The 19,485-nt window shown below is 41.2% G+C and overlaps 1 protein-coding gene across 1 annotated transcript in view; it reads right to left on the bottom strand.

The window, feature by feature from the left end:
• Positions 1-19,485, bottom strand: part of LOC138753503 (hemicentin-1-like) — a 349,996-nt gene that overhangs the window by 265,961 nt on the left and 64,550 nt on the right. Inside the window, exons 10-13 of the mRNA XM_069916635.1 lie at positions 12,114-12,235; positions 6,997-7,269; positions 5,412-5,556; positions 271-398 (exon numbers count right to left, since the gene is read on the bottom strand). Coding sequence (XP_069772736.1) covers positions 271-398; positions 5,412-5,556; positions 6,997-7,269; positions 12,114-12,235 — 668 coding nt within the window. The remainder of the gene's footprint in view (positions 1-270; positions 399-5,411; positions 5,557-6,996; positions 7,270-12,113; positions 12,236-19,485) is intronic.

Below are 19,485 nucleotides of genomic sequence, written 5' to 3' on the forward strand. Positions count from 1 at the left end.
ATTTTAACATTTAAGAAGAATTTGGACAGGTGGATGGGAGGAGTATGGAGGGCTATGGACTTGGTTCAGCTCAGTGGGACTAGGCAGAATAATAATTCTGTACAGACTAGAAGGGCTGGTTTCTGTGCTGTCAGTTCTCTCAGTACATGTTGATACAATAAAACCTTAAAATAATTTCCTCATGTACCAAAATACAGCAGTCTAAAATCAAGTGAGTAGTGATGATGTCAGAAAGTTTATTCCAGATGCATCCCTCATTTGCCCCTTTACCTATGTACTTGAGAGTTGCTTCCTTCTGGGTTGTTCCAACCATATTTGATGCAAGGCAGATATAACTCCCTGCATCGCTGAGGACAGCATCTTTGAAGATCAAAGTACCATGTTCACTGATCGAGGGTCTGAAATATGAATAACAAAACATAATAATGGTTTATTAAAAAGGTTGACTCAACAAATAAACAATATATATGACTCCTACAATTTCTTATTCTGGGTCGATTTCTAAATATTTTTGCCAAATACTTGTTTAATACATAGAATGCTCATTTGTAGAAATGCACTGTAGCTATCATGAAGTATTCTCTCTCTACAGGACACAGGATAGGTATAGATGGATATGGATCCACATATGGGTTGAGTTTACTTTTTTGAACATACTTTCAAACTGGATGCCCAGTCAATCGTGTGTTCCTGAATTGTCATCATCCACCCTCCTGCAGAGTAAGTAATTAGTCCTTGTAGACACCAACAGAATCTAGAAGTTTAACTGTAGAGCATTTTCCTTCAGAACGTTCACTGTCGGGGACATTTCCATTGCAGTCAGACTAGAGCGGGTTCATTCCCGGACAATGACTGTGATGGGAAAGATCACAGAATCATGGGATCCCAAAGTGCAGAAGACTATTTGGACCTTCATGTTTTTGGAAGGATCTGTTCAATTAGTCCTGTTCCTCATTTTTGTCAACGACAGGCAACATCCTCTTCAGATACACATTCAATTAGTCTTTGGAATCATATCTCACCACAGCTAATGCCACCCAAAATGGGTGGCCATAAAATAAAAAACAGCCCTTTTCCTTCAAATACATCATGTGGACTGCCTTTCCTTCAATCAAGGACCAAAGGCATAGTTAGTGCTTCCAGTTCCTTTAAGATACAAACTTTGTCTTCTACGTTCCTCAGAATATGAACAACCATTTCTTCAAAAAAAAATGGCAATGCTAAAAAATATTAAGCTACATTTGAAATGACCCTTCATGCTAATACCAACTAGTGCAATGACCACCCTGACATTGCAATCATGTGGTCTTCTGAACGAAGGAGAAACACAGACAGAAGCTCAAGACCAATGATGGAGAATTCCTTTCATGCACTCACTGTTAAAAGGATCCAGTCATCAAATTGTCTGTAATAGGAGTATAATTGATATTAACACAGTACAAATACCTCCCTGAGGCCAACCATTTAAATTCCACACCCCATAACAACCAAACCAAGGCTATCCACAAAATGGAGGAACAACACCTAATATTAGGCATTAATACCAATTTATCCTGCCTCTGTTAGGCCTCTCCCCCCTCTCTCTCTCTCTCCCCCTATCCCCGCCTCCTTTCCTCCAGCTCCCCACCTCTTTTCCTTCTTCATTCAGAAAGCCACACCCTCCTCCTATCAACTCATCTTTTTTCCATTCTGCCCTCCCACCCATATCACCTATCACCTCAGCCCAATGGTTCTCAACCTTTTTTCTTTTCACTCACATTCCACTTTAAGAATTCCCTATCCCATAGGTGATTAGTAAGATATTGCTTAAGGTGGTATGTGGGTGGAAAGAAGAAGTTTGAAAACCATTGTTTTAATTGTACCTAATTGACTCGTTATGTGCATGGTTTCATACCTCCCAAGGAAATGGGCCAATTACAATTTTTCTCAAGCAAAATATTTCAATAACAATTGGGTCTAGAGCAGTGATTCTCAACCTTCCCTTCCCACCCATATACCACCTTAAGCAAACCCTTACTAATCTCAGAGCATTTATGGGATAGGGATTACTTAAAGTGATATGTGAGTGGAAAGAAAAAGGTTGAGAACCACTGTTCTAGCCTCTTGGCCTTTGCACCTACCCCTTCTTCCCTTCTCTGCTCTTCCTTTCCCTCTTACTTTTTATTCAGCCGGCTGCCTACTTTTTGCTTATACCTTGAGGACTCAGACCCAAAACAGAGGTTATATCCTTTGGCTTCCTCTAGATACTGTGTGACCTACTGTGTTTCTCCAGCATTTTTTTTCTATTGTATTCCCTTCTCTCCCATTTCTTTCTTCATTAAGCTATGGGATTTGCACAAAGTCTGTTTTTCTTCCTTTGACTAGAACCTGCAATGAGACAACTCCTAAATTGTTTGGCCAGCCTCGGTCTGAGTGTAGTGATACAGCCAGGGTGGAATAATTTTCAGTTGGAACAAAAACTCAAGTCATAAACAAAATTCAATTATTTTGTATTACTAAATGTGCTTAATCTGTTAATAGGAAACCCCATCAATAAAATCACTGTGAAGGATGAACAAGTAGGAATAACTTTATAATCTCCCGATATTATCCCTGGCAACAGAATAACTATTTTTAGAGTAACTCACGAGTAAAGGTTTAATTCAATGCCAAAAATTATTTCCTTCTATCCCTATTATTTTTGTTTTTATTAATTGGCCACCTCTAGTTTCTATCTTATCTACCCCCAGTGGAAAAACTACATTTACTCTGTCCCTCTTATAATTTTAAATACTTCTATCAAATCTATCCTTATTCTTCTGTGCTCCAGGGAATAAAGTCCTAACCTGTTTAACCTTTCACTGTAACTCAGTTCCTGAAGTCCAGGGAACATTCTAGTAAATCTCTCTGCACTCTTTCAATGTTATTAATATCACTCCTGTAGTTAGGTGACCAAAATAGCACACAGTACTCTAAATTTGACCTCACCAATATCTTGTACAAATTTTACCATAACATCCCAAAACCTATACTCAATACATATTAATTGGCTAACTTGCATTAGTTTGTCTTTATTGGCCATTATATCCTGAAAGGTTGTTAGGGGGTTATAAGTTCTTGGCCAACTTTTAAATAATTGTTTCATTTGGGGTTCTATACTTTGCCTACATGCAGGTGTGCTTCAGTGTTACTTGGGGAAAAATAGTTCCTTAGTTTCTCTTCTCCACCTTTGGTTTTCCACACAGGCATAAAGGAGCCCGGATGGTTCTCAAATGTAAAGCACATGCGTATAAAGGTTGGATCAGAATTGGGCAGAACCTGCTGCCAGAAATTCTTCACATCCCCTCGCAAATCCTGAGGAACCGAACTTGATAGTTGTTCTTTGATGGGATTTTACCCTGAAGCTTTCTTATGATATCTCATGAAGTCCAGCAGTAAGGCATGAACTTCTGTTCTTCCCCAGTATTTTCAATGAAGCGAGCTGTACTTGAACTTGGATTTCAGGTTCCTGTATCTTTAGAATCTCAGCAAGCAATGCCCTCCCATATGCATCCACCTATTAACCTGTGTTCCTCCCCCTCTCCTCCACATTCGCAACCCCCACCCAACCTTTTTATTCAGGTGTCTGCCTCATTTTGATCATTCCTGAAGAAGGCTCAGGCCCAAGATGTTGACTGCCTTTTACTTTCTAATGGATGCTGCATGACCTGTTGAGTTTTGTGTACTGGGCTTCACACACTGACATGTGTGTCCTCAGCCTCATTCATTGTCAGGATGAGGCCAAACATAAGCTTTTTATTTTGAAGACTTCATTTAAAATTTTATAACATGAATACAATAAAGAATTACATTTAAAGAAAAATAGAAAAAAAAATTGGCCAAACATAAGCTTGAGGAACAACACATCATAGTCCTCCTGGACACCCTTAAATCAATTGACAAGGTCATTGAATTTCTAATTTTAGGTTACTCCCATCTCTGTCTGGTTCCACTATTTCCATCGCTTCTTTACCTACTCCTCTAACCTTCCTGCCTCTCAGTGGTCTCTTCCTCTTCCTGTCTCGCCATCTCTCTTACCCTCTATCCATTACGTTTCACCTCTAACCCCCCCCCCCACCCCAGCTCCTTCCACCACTTGATATAGTTGCTATCTCTCCTTCCTACTTTAGTCTCGAGGAAGGGTCCTGACCCAAAACGTTGACCGACAAGCTGAGTTCCCCAAGCAGCATTTAAAGATGGCAGCTATGGATTGGTTTGTTTTTGTATCAGAATTATAATTCTTATCATAAATGGTATTTAAGAAATAAAAAGAAAATGAATCTCTGAATATCTGAAATAAAAACCGAAAAATGCTGGCACCTCTGCATTTTAAATAAGTGATCATTAAACACTACCATCAACTTTTAACAGACACTTTACTGGACCAGATACTCTGGGGCACAGGGAAGCTCTGAGAATCTGGCATCCTTGGAACTTTGGTGTTGCTGAACTGGCAGACTTTCCAATCAATTGGATGTTAATCGTATTAATACTTCAATACAGTATTTTTTTTAAAGTTTATACTTGACAATGTAAGACGTTTTCGAGAGTAGACAGTGTGTTCAAAAGGGCTCCAAAAAGTTTAAGGGGGCAACAAACAAGTGCCCAGTATGTTGAAGAGTGTGTCAGAAAAGGTGGCTTAAAAGAACCATAGGAAACCAGTGAAGTTAAAAGGGAACAGCAGATAGACCCTCAGTGAGTTACAGGGGAGCATTACCCATGAGTCATGTACAGAACCAGTAGAATAACAGGAGGGCTAATGAATGGAGTTTTATTGTAATTAAGGTACTGGACCAGCAGTTGGAGTTTTGGTCTGTTAATTCAGAAAAACATTCCATCATGACATTCAGAATAAAAATAAATATTCTCCCTGCATCTTCCCTTCAAGCATTGTCAATTAAATCACTCCTCATTCTGCAAAACTAAGGAGAGCATGTTCATTCTATTTAACCTCTTTTCACAGGTCAACTTCCCAGCACAGGAATTATCCTAGTGAACCTTTGCTGCACTCTCTGCCTGATTTTTCCTTTCCTGGTTACATCAACTCAAACATTCCCTCTGCCAATCAGACGGAGATTAGGAAACAACAATACCCTCCCCCCCCCACCCCCCACTGCCCTGCCTCACTTGCAATACACAAATGAGCTGAAGAAACTCAGCAGGTCACACAGCAACTATAGGAAGCAAAGGTAAATCAACATTTCGGGCCTGGATTTGCACTCAACCTCATCTGCAGACTTTCGTGTTTAATAATATCCTTAGTCAGGTCCATCTGATCCATTGAGAAAACTTGTTCAATCCCAGCTGTTTAATTTGATCACTCAGTTTAAGATACATCAAACCTTCTCCTCTCCTGCAACACCTGAAATGAAACAAAGCTCCAACTCCCTCACCTGCCATCGCCAATCACAAAAGCATTCTCGTGGATCCAGGTCACTTCAGGGTTAGGATAACCAGCTTCTACGATGCAGTCAATGCGGATCTCTGCTCCTCTTGAGAAGCTCTGTGAGCTAGGATTCACAGAAACTCGTGGGGCCTCTGCAAACAATTCACAAAATAAAGTCCTGATGAATAACTGCCTCCATTTATATGGTAAAAGACCGTCCAATCCTCTCGCAAATGATTACAGAAGTGAAGTATTTCTGTTTTATATCCAATTTCCAGCACCTGCTGCATTTTGCTTTTGATTCACACTTTCCATCAGCCAATTATCAGGGGTCCTGAAGCTTCGAATAGATGGAAGGCAGGTGAGATAGGCTTGAGTTCCACAGCAATATCCCCTGTTAATGTTATTCAGTGGATTGGAAACCTGCTCATTAGAAGGAAGCCCCAAACCAAGCGGACCACCACCCTTAGGAAAAGAATCTAGGACAGTTACAACAGTCCCCAAAGCAACTAGCAGAGATTTAATACTGAAGATTACTTAATCAGTACCCCCAGAGGGTGTTCAATAGGCATTTGGTTTTTAATTCTATCTGACACTTACATATCCAGAATTATGTTTCATTTTAGATTTTCAAGCATTTAAATTTTCTTTTTTTATTTCACCTCTGAGTGATGTGCACTTGTTTATTTGTCAACATGTAATGACTTGCTGAAGTATCCTTTTCTAATACTCCCTCAGCTTCTCCGTTTTTGTGTCTCCCTTCCAGTGCTTAACAATATAGTGTTTCAATAAATTATACCATAACCCCAGCACAAGAGTCAGTGTTCACCATTAATACAAGAAGAGATGGAAATGGTTATGAAGCCCAGAAGGGCTAATATACTGTAATCACCACACCACTTGTCAATCACTTCCTGAAGTGGCTTCTCTTGATAAATGGAGGGAGTGCTCAGGTTATGACAGGAATCCATTCTTAGCATCTAATTGTAAATTGAACTGTTGGTAAGTCGTAAATAAATAAAGTAAGGGTAGGAGATGGTCAGAGAAACAGCATACAGGTGCAGGGAAAGTGGCTACCAGCCACCCTCACTGACCCTTGGTTGAGCAAGTGTTGACCCGAGTGTTGCAGCTCAGTGTGGGGAAGGCTGATAGGGAAAGAAGGTACACAGAAATATCCGAGTCCTGTCTGGCGGGAGATACCTAGAACCCTGAAGCAGCCAGTAAATCCATCCCCAACTATCCCGCCGGTCTCCCAAACGAGGAGTTGATACGTTGGCTGTTAGTAATTTGGGAAGGACCTGCACTCAGAAATCTTAATTTTATTTGAAACTGTTCAACTTAATTTTGCCTTCACTTTTTAAAATTGAAATTACTGGCCTGATTTTTGTCTTCCAAAGCCATTTCTCTGAATTTTCCCACCAATTTCCGAACTGTCCTGAAACCATTAATTCTTTCAGCAAGAAAAACTAGACCAACATTCTTAACTTTGAGAATTTAAATTCTCAATGTACAGAACCACCCCCTGCTGAAGGACAAGGAGACCATTGGTTTTGACCCAGTGGAGATGCAGAAGTCATTGGGAACATCCTTACCAGGAATGAACAACCACACGGAGGCTTGGCTCCAGCCATGCATGTTGACCGCCACACACTCATAGCGGCCTGTATCCTCTGGCTGCACATTCCGAAATTCCAGAGATGAATTCCTCAAAGGGATAATTCGCTCATTGCCGGTCCGCAGCTCAATCCCATCACGCATCCAGGTAATGTTATATCGAACACTTCCGAGGACTTTGCATGTGAGAACTATCTGATCTCCTGGGAGTGCTGTGACATTTTGAGGAATCTCCACATGTGGGGGTGGCTCTAGAAATATGGTTAGCAGCAATAAATGATGTTATCAGGAGCTGTGAAATTGCAGATAATTCATATGAAAGCTGCAACTCTACACAAATGTCCAGATTTGAAAAAACAGAATTAGAACAAATTTGAAAATTTTATTTATTGATCTTGATAAGTCATACAATAAAAAATACAATATGAAAACATAATACATACATGATATTTTAATAAATGATACCCCCTACCCTAACCCACCCAACCCTCCTCAACCCCTTCTAAACTACCCCCCAAAAAAAGTCAAAAAAGAGATCACAAAACATAAAATTCTTCAATTATTTGCCATGGTTTGGAGCAATACCATCAGTGCGTGGGAAGAACCCCATATATTCCAAATACAGGCTCCAAGTTTTAACCAAAAAAAAAATAATTAATTACGTAAATTATATGTTATCTTTTCCAATGAATACAAGATGTAATTTCCAAATGCCATTGCTCAATACTCAAATTAGTCTAATTTTTCCAAGTAATTGCCAAACATTTTCTAGCCACAGCTAAAGCCAATTTCAAAAAAGCAATTTGAAATTTATTTAATTTTAACTCCAAACTCAATTTCTTAATATAACCCAATAAAATACTAAAGGATGAAGTGAAATTTTCAATTTAAAAATAGCTTCAAAAAGTTCCTTAAATCTATTCCAAAAAAGTTTTTTTTAATCATCTCACATAACGAAGTAGAATGTAAAAAAGAACCAACCTCCTTATGACATCTAAAACACAAATCAGAAGAAATAAATTTATATTTCCTTAATTTCTCTGGGATTAAATATACTTGATGAAGAAAATTATAATGAACCAATCTGTACCTTACATTTACAATACTGTCCTCACATAGATTCATCCAATCATCCTGAGAAATAGATATGGACAAATCTTTTTCCCTTTTTAATTTAGATTTATAAACATCTGGCTTAAGCATTTTATTCTACTATAAAGCATACATCTCAGATATAATTTCTTTCTTACCATCATCAGTAAGTAAAATTTCAAATTTAGACCGCCTAGGTAATTGTAACGTATGTCCAAAATTATCCAACAATAGGGCTTTAATTTGATAATAAGAAAAAAGTGTATTCGAAGATATTTCACATTTCTCTTTCATTCTTTGAAATTAAATAAAATATCCTGCTTCATAACAATCTTCTACTAATTTAATACATATCTGATCCCACAACTTCAAAAGTTGATTATTAAGTGTAAAAGGAAAAAGTTTGTTTTGAAACAAAGGAGTTTAACCCAAAATTTTAACCTGTGCCTATAATTTCTTTTTTTTTTAACTCCCTAATTCCATTAAATGTTTCAACACAGGCAAATTATAATTATTTAATAACTGAAGAATTAATAACAAAGTATCGTTTCTCTGTCCAAATAATTCAAACATCGAATTATAGAATTTATAGATAAAAATTTCATCTATAAATAAACTGATCCATCTTCTTCTCGCCAATCTGAGATAATTCAATATTAGCCCATATAAAAAGGTTTATCCACCTCAAACATCCTGTTAATAAATTTTAACTGTGCTGATTCATAGTATTTCTGAAAATTAGGAAGTTGCAAACCTCCTAAAGCATATTTCCAAGTTTATTTCTGTAATGACACCCTTACCATTTTACCTATCCACAAAAACCACCTCACCAAAGCATTCAGATCTTTAAAATTTTTTTTGACGCATCTTGCAGGGAATAGATTGAAAATGATATCGAATTTGAGGAAAGTTATTCATTTTAATACAATTAACACATTCTATTAACATTATAGGTAAATATTTCCACTGATTCAAATCATATTTAATTTTAGACAATATAGATAATAAATTCACATAAGTGATTATAATTATTATCTATCCTAATACCTAAATACTTAATCTGATTCGACCACTTAAATTTAACAATATGCCTACAAAGCAAATAATCCATTTCAGCCAAAGGCATCATTTCACTCTTTTCCCAATTAATTTTATATCCTGGTATTTCACCGTATCGCTCCAATCTATCATGCAGACTCCCCAAAGATTTCAAAGGTTGTGTTAAATATATAAAAAGATCATCTGCAAACAAATTTATTTTATATTCATCAGCTTTCACCTTAATACCTTTAATATTACTATTTTGTCTAATCCTCTGAGCCAAAGGTTCAATAACCACTACAGATAGAGCTGGTGACAAAGGACAGCCTTGTCTAGTTGATCTGGATAACATAAAAGGTGAAGATATCTGTCCATTTGTCACAACTCTAGCAGTAAAACTTTTATATCAAGCCTTAATCCAATCAATAAAAAAAGGCCAAAAATTAAATTTCTCCAAAACTTTAAATAAAAAACTCCATTCAACTCTATTAAAGGCCTTCTCTGCATTGAGAGAAATTACCATTGGTTGGTCAGACTGCTCTCAAGAAATATTAATTAAAGAAATCAACTTTTACAATATTATCTGCTGAATATCTATTTTTAATAAAACCCGCTTGATCTGCATGAATTAAATCTGATAAATATTTAGCTAATCTATTAGCTAGAACCTTGGCACCAATTTTATAATCTACATTAAATAAGGAAAGGGTCTATAAGATCCTGCTTTTAATGCATCCCTATCCTTCTTAAGAATAACTGTCAGAGCCAACTTTATCATTGATCTGTCTAAGCAGATGGAGAATCTGGCTATTCAAATGAGTCAAAGATTCTCAGTTATGAAGGAACAGTTTGCTGATATGAATGAAGGAGGAAATATCTTCTGTTAAATTGGATTTGGCAAAGTGTTTGAAAGCGGTGAATAAGGTTCAGGATAAATTTAAGAAGATTGAAGAAAAATTTATTGGCTGTCAAGATCATGTGGACCAATGTACAGAAAGGATGGGACAGATGGAGGATGCATTTACTGGCTGGGAATTCAGAAAAGTGATTTATTGAAGAAGATTGATACCTTGGAGAATCAAAGTTGGAGAAATAATGTTTAAATTGTTGGTCTTCTGGATAATTTTGAAGATCCAGATCTGGTTCAGTTTTTTCAGAAGTGGATTCCCAAAGTTATGGGAACAGCATATTTTCCAAATGGTCAGGAACTGGACAGAGCTCAACAAGCAAAAAGGAAACCACTTCCCAGTCAAGCTCCAAGTTCTATTTTGACTAGGATGCTTGAGCTACCAAGACAGAGAGTTGATTTTAAGACTTGCTGTTCAGAATGTGAGAAGTAATCAGGGTTCTTTAGTGGTTAAAAATAATAAGAATATTTTTCTATGCTGACTTGAATTTAATTCAGCTAAAGCTGTTTTGTGTGAAAAAGGATACAAATTATCCTACTATGCTTAAAGTTTTTTTTTATGGAGTTGACTATTCTCAGTTTTTCCACTGATGATGCTGAAGCTCTTACATTTGCTAATTTTTTTTACCTGATAATAAGCAGGTGCAAAGCCAAGAAAGGTTTTCCCAACAGCTTGTTCTGGTTCAGAAAGGCAAGAGATGGAATCTCAACAGTTGATTAAGGTGCCATGTGCAGGCACAGAAAGTAATCAGAAAGGTAAATGCAGTGTTGAGTGCAGAGGGAAGAAGTTACATAACCACATGATGACACAATGTGCTGGGATTAGGAAAAAGTGCAGTGTTCATTTACCAGACTGATATCTAGATTCTAAGGGTCAAGTTAAAGGAAGAGTTTGCACTAACTGGGGTTGCATCCTTGAAACCTAGAGGTCACTTGATTGAAATTTCCAAGATAAATAATAAGGTAAATAGAGAACGACTAGTACAGACTGTCTGGAAAATCTAAGGCTAAGGGACCAGACCCACCCGTTTGAACTATGACTTTATAAGTGAAGTTAGGGAATACTTCTACATTCAACAAGGGGTTGTGTATTTCATCTCTCTTTTACAAATGACAATGAGGGCATGGTGGTTAGCAGAGTGGTGAACGCAATGATATTTCTGGGTCTGTAAGGAGTTTGTACATTCTCCCCGTGACCTGTGGGGTTTTCCCCAGATCCTCCGGTTTCCTCCCACTCTCCAACCTGCATGGTTGGGAGGTTAATTGGGTATAATTGGGCTGCACAGATTTCAATGGCCAGGATCAGCTGCTATCGAGTTGTAAATATAATTGAAAAAAATATAATTTAACATTAGGTCAGAGGAACATTTAGTTAATACGAGGTTGATTCACCAAAGGAACTTCGCTATATGCAGCAAATCAGGAGCAAGGAGATCCCACTGAGGCCTAAGTAATGTTCTATTCAAAGCAACAAGAAGTAGAAGGAAAGATACTTTGCCCAAACATTCTAGTTATTGTTTTTCTAAAATATAGCAGGTTGCTTTATGGCCAAAGTCTACAAGTGGTCATGGTCAAGGTTCACACATGAAGAAGGGCGTGATTGAAAATGAGCTCTCAGCAAGTTAGTTTGTTGGGGAATGAAAATAGAAGGTGGGAATAATGCTTTCATGTTAGCCCAGGTGGTCATGTTGAAGAGGCACTGAGCCATTCACAAAAGGGAGGCCAGAAGTACGTTAGAGAGAGACAGACTCTCGACTCATACCCAAACTGACTCACACCTGTTATGAGCAGAGTGTTACAGTAAAGCAGGAAGCCACTCAGTCTGTTGTATCTTGTCACTGAGTGGAAAAGGAAAACAGAAGTAAATTTCTGACAAAGGGAAAGAAGGACAAAACAGCATAAAACCAAATGGAAAATAGCATTCTTGCCTTCCCCGTCACATGAATGAACTGCCCCTTCAGTCCTGAGTAATTCACAGAAAATGTTTATATACCTTATTGTCAACCACGTCTACACAATCATTAACATTAAATCTTTAATACAGTAACTACTCACCAGTAACAATCAAGTAGGTTTGAGCTATGCCCGTGCCTGAGCTACTGATAGCCACACAGTCATAGAACCCTTCATCAGATCCGGAAACACCAGGAATTTCCCATGTTGTGTTCACAGTGTCTCTAAAATAATAAATATAACATTGATGTACATGTGAAACATTATTTTCAAGTGGATTTACTCTGTAATATCACCAAATGAAGGTTTCAAAAATTCACTTTTAAGTCTAGCAAAAATATATTTCTGAGACAGGAGGCTATAAATCCAGATCGACTCTCTCATCTGATGCAAGGCAGAATGTTTTGGTTCAAACTGTAGATCAGGAGGCACAAAACAAACATTGATAATAAAATGAAAGAAAATCCAAAGATATGGGTGCAGGGGATCATTCAGAAAAGGGGAAGGGGCCAAAAGGGAAGCTGGGTGTGGATGCAGATGATGTAGATAAGGCTCTTAAAGAGTATTCCCAACAAAAAAGGTGAAGATGATGCGTTGGGATTAATGCAGATAAATGTGGAAACTTGGAAGGCTACTAATTAGGAAGTTATCATGCTTGAAACTGGATTAAAATCCAGGCTGAGATTAAATACATTCCACTGTGGCAGCCCACACACTGAGACATGGACTGGCCCACAAAATGGCCGACAAATGCAGTGACTGTGCAGACCTTCGGGGGGGGGGGGGGGACACACCGGTCGTTGTCCCACATGACCTCCACATGGCGGGGAGATGGGGAACTCTTGCGGAAATGCCGGCCAACCCCAGGCCTGAAAATGTAGAGGATTATACAGGTGATCTCTTTCATGGCTGTGAATTTACTGCTAATGATGTGGGGCCCTGACTTAACCACCAGGGGGCCATATAAACACGACAGCCAGGGCAATAAATCGGTCGTTTTCCAAGGCTTTCTTCTCCACGCTCACATAGAGCGTGCACTACAGTGGTGACCCCGACAAGTCCAACTGGCAGTTGCACCTGAAGATGGCGGGTCAAGCGGACCAAGCAACCGTCCACTCGGTCTCATTCTGGGTGCGGTTCGAGCAGGCTGAGGCTCAGTTCCAGCTTCGCCATATCACCACCGATAACTCCCATTACTTCTGTCGTTAGCGCCCTCAATCAGGGTTGTAGATTTCCTCTGGCAGCTTCTGGAGCAAGGCAAATATGTGGCCCTCAAAGTGCTGCTAACCTGCATTTTCTGACTTTCTCGGCACGAGCCACCTGATTGTTGCACATGTTCAGCTTGGGGCACAGGGCCCCGTCCACCCTAATGACCAAGATCCTCACTTTGACCGAGGGCCACAAGCCTTGTCTGTTCTTCAAGCAGATCTTCTTGGAGCAGCTGCCTGACGATATATGGCTCTTGATCACAGTCAAGGACTTCAGCGTCCCTCAGAGCGTCGTAGCGGACATGCTCTGGAGAGCGAAGAAGGACACTAGCACTATCACAGACCACATCAGCAAGCCCCACAAACAGCCCCCGGCAAGACCAAGGCCAGTGGAGAGGCAAGTGAACTCCCTGGGACAGCTATGCTGCTACCACCAGTGATAGGGTGCGGAGGCCCGTCGATGCCGACAACCCTGCGGGTTTTTGGGAAATGCCCTGGCCATCCGTCATTGATGGCTGTGGCAATTGGCCCACATGATAGCCTCCTCTATGCCTGGGATTCACTGTCGGGGAGGCGTTGCTGGTCAACACTGGTGCCGAGTTAAGCGTCCTATCCCCGCAGGCCTCTATGCTCGCTGTGGCAAGCAGGGCCCAACACTGAGGGCAGCCAACAGCTCCTGCATTTGAACTTAAGGGACCCACAACATCTCTCTTCGTTTTGGCAACAGCCAGTTCACAGGGCCCTTCACCCTCGTGGCAGTGGCACAACCGCTCCTGGGGGTCGACTTCCTTTGGGCCCACTGCTTGCTGGTCAACCAAGAAGCGGTGCTCAGTGCACGCCAGAACCTCAGACTGCCTCTAGGGAAGCCAGGCTACACAAAATCCACCTGGACGCTATAGCACCCTCTGACAATGAATTCACCCGCATCCTGGCAGAGTTCCCCTCTATAGTGGCGCCACAGTTCTCCGTGGCCCAGCCAAAGCACAGGGTAATGTTCCACATACTCACGGCCCCTCTGCTCCATGCCAGGGCATGCTGACTCCCTCCCGAAAAGCTCAGCCTCACGAAGGAGAAAATGGAGGAGCTGGGGATTGTGTGACACTCCGACAGTCCCCTGGGCCTTTTCCCTCCACCTGGTGCCAAAATCAGTAGGGGGTTGGAGACGATGCAACAACTACCATTGCCTCAATAAGGCCACCACGGCCAACAGATATCCCATGCCCCATAAGATATTGGACCAGTGGTCAGCCCAACAACAGAGACACTTGTCCTACACGTCACCACAGGCATTCAACATATCATGGGGGAAAACAAAGTGGTAGCTGATGCTGTGTCCTGCCCTGCGATCAAGTCAGTACACGCCCTGTCCCAAGGGGTTGATTACATAGCCCTTGTCAAAGTGCAGCAGCAGGACCCTAAGATTCCCGCTTATAGGACAGTCGTCTCCAGTCTCAGGGTGGACGACATCCATGTCAGCCCAGGTAACCTGACACTGCTGTGCAACATTTCTACAGCAGCCCCCACCCCATTGTCCCAGTTGCACAGAGCTGACAGGTTTTTGAGGCTATCCGTGCCACGGTCAAAATGGTGGCCAAAAGGTTTGTCTGGCATGGGCTCCTTAAACAGGTTAGCCACTGGGCCAAGACCTGCATAGTCAGTCCTCCAAAGTGCTTTCCCACTCGAGAGCATCCACACAGACTTTTTGAAACAATGCAGCGCAGGTTCAGCCATGTGCACATTGACTTAGTGGGGCCCGTTACCGGTTTCCACTAGGGGGAGATATCTCTTGACCATGGTGGACCACTCCACAAGGTGGCCGGAGGCAGTCCCACTGGCTGATACCACCACAGAAACCTGCGCCAGAGCACTCGTTGACACATGGGTGTCTAGATTCAGGGTCCTGGAGCACCTAACCTTGGACAGGGGGGCACAATTCACCTCCGGGCTTTGGGCAGCGCTGGCTAATTTTTGGAGACACAGCTCCACCACAACATGGCATATCACCCAAAGGTCAATGGGTTGGTGGAGCGCTTCCACAGGCACCTCCAAGCAGCCTTGATGGTCCAGCACAAGGGTCCCAACTGGGTGGACGAACTGCCTTGGGTCCTGTTGGGGATTTGTACCGCGCCGAAGGAGGACTTCAATGCCTAATTGGCAGAGATGGTCTACGATGCTCCTTTAATCATCCCCAGAGAGTTCCTGGCCCCTGATAAATGGCTAAAAGATGCCGTCTTGAGCCTCAAGAACCTGCAGCAGAAACTGGGGTCCTTGGTCCCGTAGCAACCCCCTCCACACAACCAGCCCAAGCATAGCATCCCAAAGAACCTAAGGACTTGCCAGTACACATTCATGAGGAGGGACGCACACAGGCCACCCTTACAATGACCCTGCGAGGGACCCTACAAGGTCATTAGAGACAATGGTTTCACCTTTGGCCTCGACATCGGCAGTAAGGAGGGAAACCCTTCCTGTCAACCACCTGAAATCTGCATATCTGGACTGTAATGAACCGGTCTCCACTCCGCCCCCACATAGCAGGGGCAGACCACTTAAGGCTATGGACTATGGCCTGGTCGCTGGTTCTGGGGGTGGTCATGTAGCGGCCCAGGCATGGAGACGCGGACCAGCCAGCAAAATATCCAACGAATGCAGTGACCGCTGGACCTGGGGATGACACTTGCCGTCATCCCAGGTGACCTCCGCATGGCAGGGAGATGGGGAGCTCTGGCGGGAACACTGGCCAACCCAAGGCCAGCGCTTCAATGACGTGGGACCCTGACTTAAGCGCCAGGGGCCCATATAAACCTGATGGCCAGAGCAATAAATCAGTCTCATTTTCCAATGCTTTGGTGTGTGTGTGTCATTCTTCTACACACTTCACCATGCTGTTAAAATGAGCAAGGGAAGAAGATGCGGAGGCTCTGACTACCTCTTTTCAATCCTTCCTGGCAGCAAGGATGGTGCCGGAGGATTGGCTGTTATTTAAAAAGGAGAAGAGATAAACAAGGTAGTTAATTTAACTCTGGTGGAGGACAAATTATTGAAATCAATTCAAAGTGACAGTCTCAGTTCAGGTAAACAGCTGATAGATAACCAAGGACAGTCAGCAGTTAGTGAAAATGGATCGAACTTTTATTAAGGAGGTAACAAAAGGTCACAGAAGTTGAAATCACAGATATGCTGGAGAAACTCAGCCAGTCTCACATAGGAGTCAAAGGTGCATTACCGAGGTTTTGGGCCTGAGCCCTTCCCCAGGCTGAGAAAGGAGACTGAGGGAAAAAGGAAGAGTGGAAAAGAGCCATGGGAAAAGATGGTGGGTGTCGGTTTCTAACAGAAACTAGAGAAGTCAATGTTAATTCCATCCAGCTGGAGGGTGCCCAGACAGAAGGTGTTGGTCCTCTAATTTGCAGATGGTCTCAGTGTGTCAATGCACGAGACTGGACAGACATGTCAGCAAGGGAATGGGGCAGGGAATTGAAATGGGTGGCCAGTGGGAGATCCACACAATTGCAGTGGATAGAGCCAAGGTGCTCAATGAAGCCATCACCCAATCTGTGCCCAGTCTCTCTGATGTAGAGGGATTTGTGTTTAAGATGGTAATTGTTGATTCTAGCAAAGCTTTAGACGAGGTAGGTAGCTCAAAGTCATGGAAGAGCAGGGAGAGTGGCATATTGGAGCCAAAGTTGACATGGTCATTGTTTGTGGGAAATTTTATGATTGGAAAACTGTAAGCAGTGGGGTTTTATAGTGTCTGTGACTCAATTCTTCCCTTTCTGTAATCTCCTTGAATTATGTAATTCATGGTTTACGATAGAGAACCTTACAGATGATGTAATAATTGGTTGGTGGTGAGTGGGAAAGCTCCACACTTCAGGTCTGATTAGTTGGAGAGAAAATGGTAACAAATTTAATCTACTACTGTTTATTTCCAGAGGTGCAAAGGAAAATACAATAAAAGCCAGAATATTGAATGGTACGATGAACCAGAGAGACATTGAAATGTACATTCCTAAATTCCCTAAGTTAGCACCCAATGATAGGCTAAATAAAAGCAAATAGGATGCCGAACTAGCAAAGGCATTAAATATAAGAGAGAGTTATGCTAGAACAATATATAAAACCGGTTTACCCACAGCTTGAGGCCTGCATATTGTTCTGGTTACCACATGATGTGAAAGACACGATTGCACTGGAGAGGTTGCAGAGATTGACAAGAATACTGCAAGACTAGAAAATTGCAGCCACATAGAACGAATGGTTAATCGGAGTTTCTCTTGAAATCAAAGAGGCCTGAAGGAGATATTACTGAGGCATACAGTGTCCTCCATAATGTTTGGGACAAAGACACTATTTCTTTATTTAACCCTGTGCTCCACAGTTTTTAATTTGTATCCAACAATTCACATGTGATTAAGTCCACATTCCAGATTTTATTAAAGGGAGTTTGTGTACATTTTGGTTTGACCATGTAGAAATTACAGCACTTTCTATACATAGTTCCCTCATTTCTGGGCACCATAATATTTGGGTCCTAGCAGTGGTATATGTATTAAAGTTATCATGTTTAGAACTTTGTGGCATATCTCTTGTACGGATTGACTACTTGAAGTCTGTGATTTAGACATCACCAGATGCTGATCATCTTCTCTGGTGCTGCCCTGCCAGGTCTCTATTGTCTTCAGCTCCTGCTTGTTTTGAGGGGTCATCCCCTTAAGTTTATCCTTCAGCATATGGACAGAATGTTCAATTGGATTTAGATCAGGTGAATGAAGACCATTCAAGAATTTTCCCGTTTTTAGCTTTGAAAAACTCCTTTATTGCTTTAGCAGTAGGTTTTGGATCATTGTCTTGAAGTGCCATCCAATGAGTTTGGAGGCATTTGCTTGAATTTGAGCAGTTAAGATGTTTCTATAAACCTCAGAATTCATTTGGCTACTGCCATCAGCAGTTACATCATCAATGAAGATAAGACATGCAGCAGCCATACATGTCCAGGCCATGCTGAAGACCTGAGCAGACGTGTTTAGAAAGAGCTCTCCATGAAAATATTAAAAAGACAGTCAAAGTTCAAAAACCAGAATTTTATCGTCAAAAATGGATAAAGCTAGTGCTAAACAAACAAGGCAACCATAAATGAAGAAGCAACAGCTCAGCCAGGAACATTGAGCGAAAGTCCAGTAAGGAGCAGCTCAGAGGGGCCTTGGGTCTGGCTGATCCCAGCAGAGCTGGGGGGGTGGGGGGTTTGCCCAAGGTATAGCCACCATCCTGAACAAGGTGGAAACTTTGTGCACTTATTTCATGTGTTGAATTAGCAATAAGAAACATATCAGAAAAGATATGGGAAATTAAAGAAATCATGGAAGATTTAAGGAATGAATGATTCAAGTGAAGGCTGAGCTGGACTAAACAAAAGACAGACTAAAGGCTCGAGAAGAAAAAGCAAAAATATGGGACACAGAAAAGACTGATGGACAAGATTGACCAATTGGAAAATTCCAGCAGACATAATAATGTAAGAATCATTGGACTGAGAGAAAGAATAGAGGGAAACACAAAAGCTGCAAATTGAAAGGGCTCATCAGACCCTCAGACCCAGAAGAACCGGGGAACAGTGACCACAACCAGTCCTGGTGAGACTTTTAAGTTACCAGGAGAGAGATGCAATCTTGGGAGCAGCATATGAATATTCAAAAAAATAATAATGGCCCATTCATGGTGCCAATGCAAAAGTAATGTTTTTCCAGGACTTCAGCCCTGCCTTGGTCAAACAAAGAAAGGAATTTGAAGATGTAAAGAAACACCTGCGATCTAAAAACTTTAAATATTCAATGACTTACCCAGCAATGATGCGAGTGAATGTCTCCGAAGGTAATCAACAAATTTTAAAGAACAAATAAGAAGTGGAAGAATTTTTAAGAAAGTTTTGAAAAGATTAAAGTCACCAGATGAGAAAACTGAAAAGACCATTTTAAAATGGGACTAACTGAAAGACGTACTTTTTAAAAAAATTGTATTTAGTAGAACTGAACTGTCTTGTTTTTACTGCGACAAGAAAAATAATTGTAATTTACATGGAGAGCTCTGGAAAGAAAGGTAAGTGGTGAAGAAAGTAGTAGGGTGGGAACTCCGATTTAAGGGAGAAAATGGTGCTGGGAGAGGAGTGGTTTTAAAAGATGGCGCTAAAGGGAGGGGTTCTTCTTCTTTGGAAGATTCCACAGGCTTTTTGCACAGGCTTCCTCCTTCTATTGTTAATGTCACGATCAGAG

This window comes from Narcine bancroftii, chromosome 1 (genome assembly GCF_036971445.1).
Source record: "Narcine bancroftii isolate sNarBan1 chromosome 1, sNarBan1.hap1, whole genome shotgun sequence".
Lineage (NCBI taxonomy): Eukaryota > Metazoa > Chordata > Chondrichthyes > Torpediniformes > Narcinidae > Narcine > Narcine bancroftii.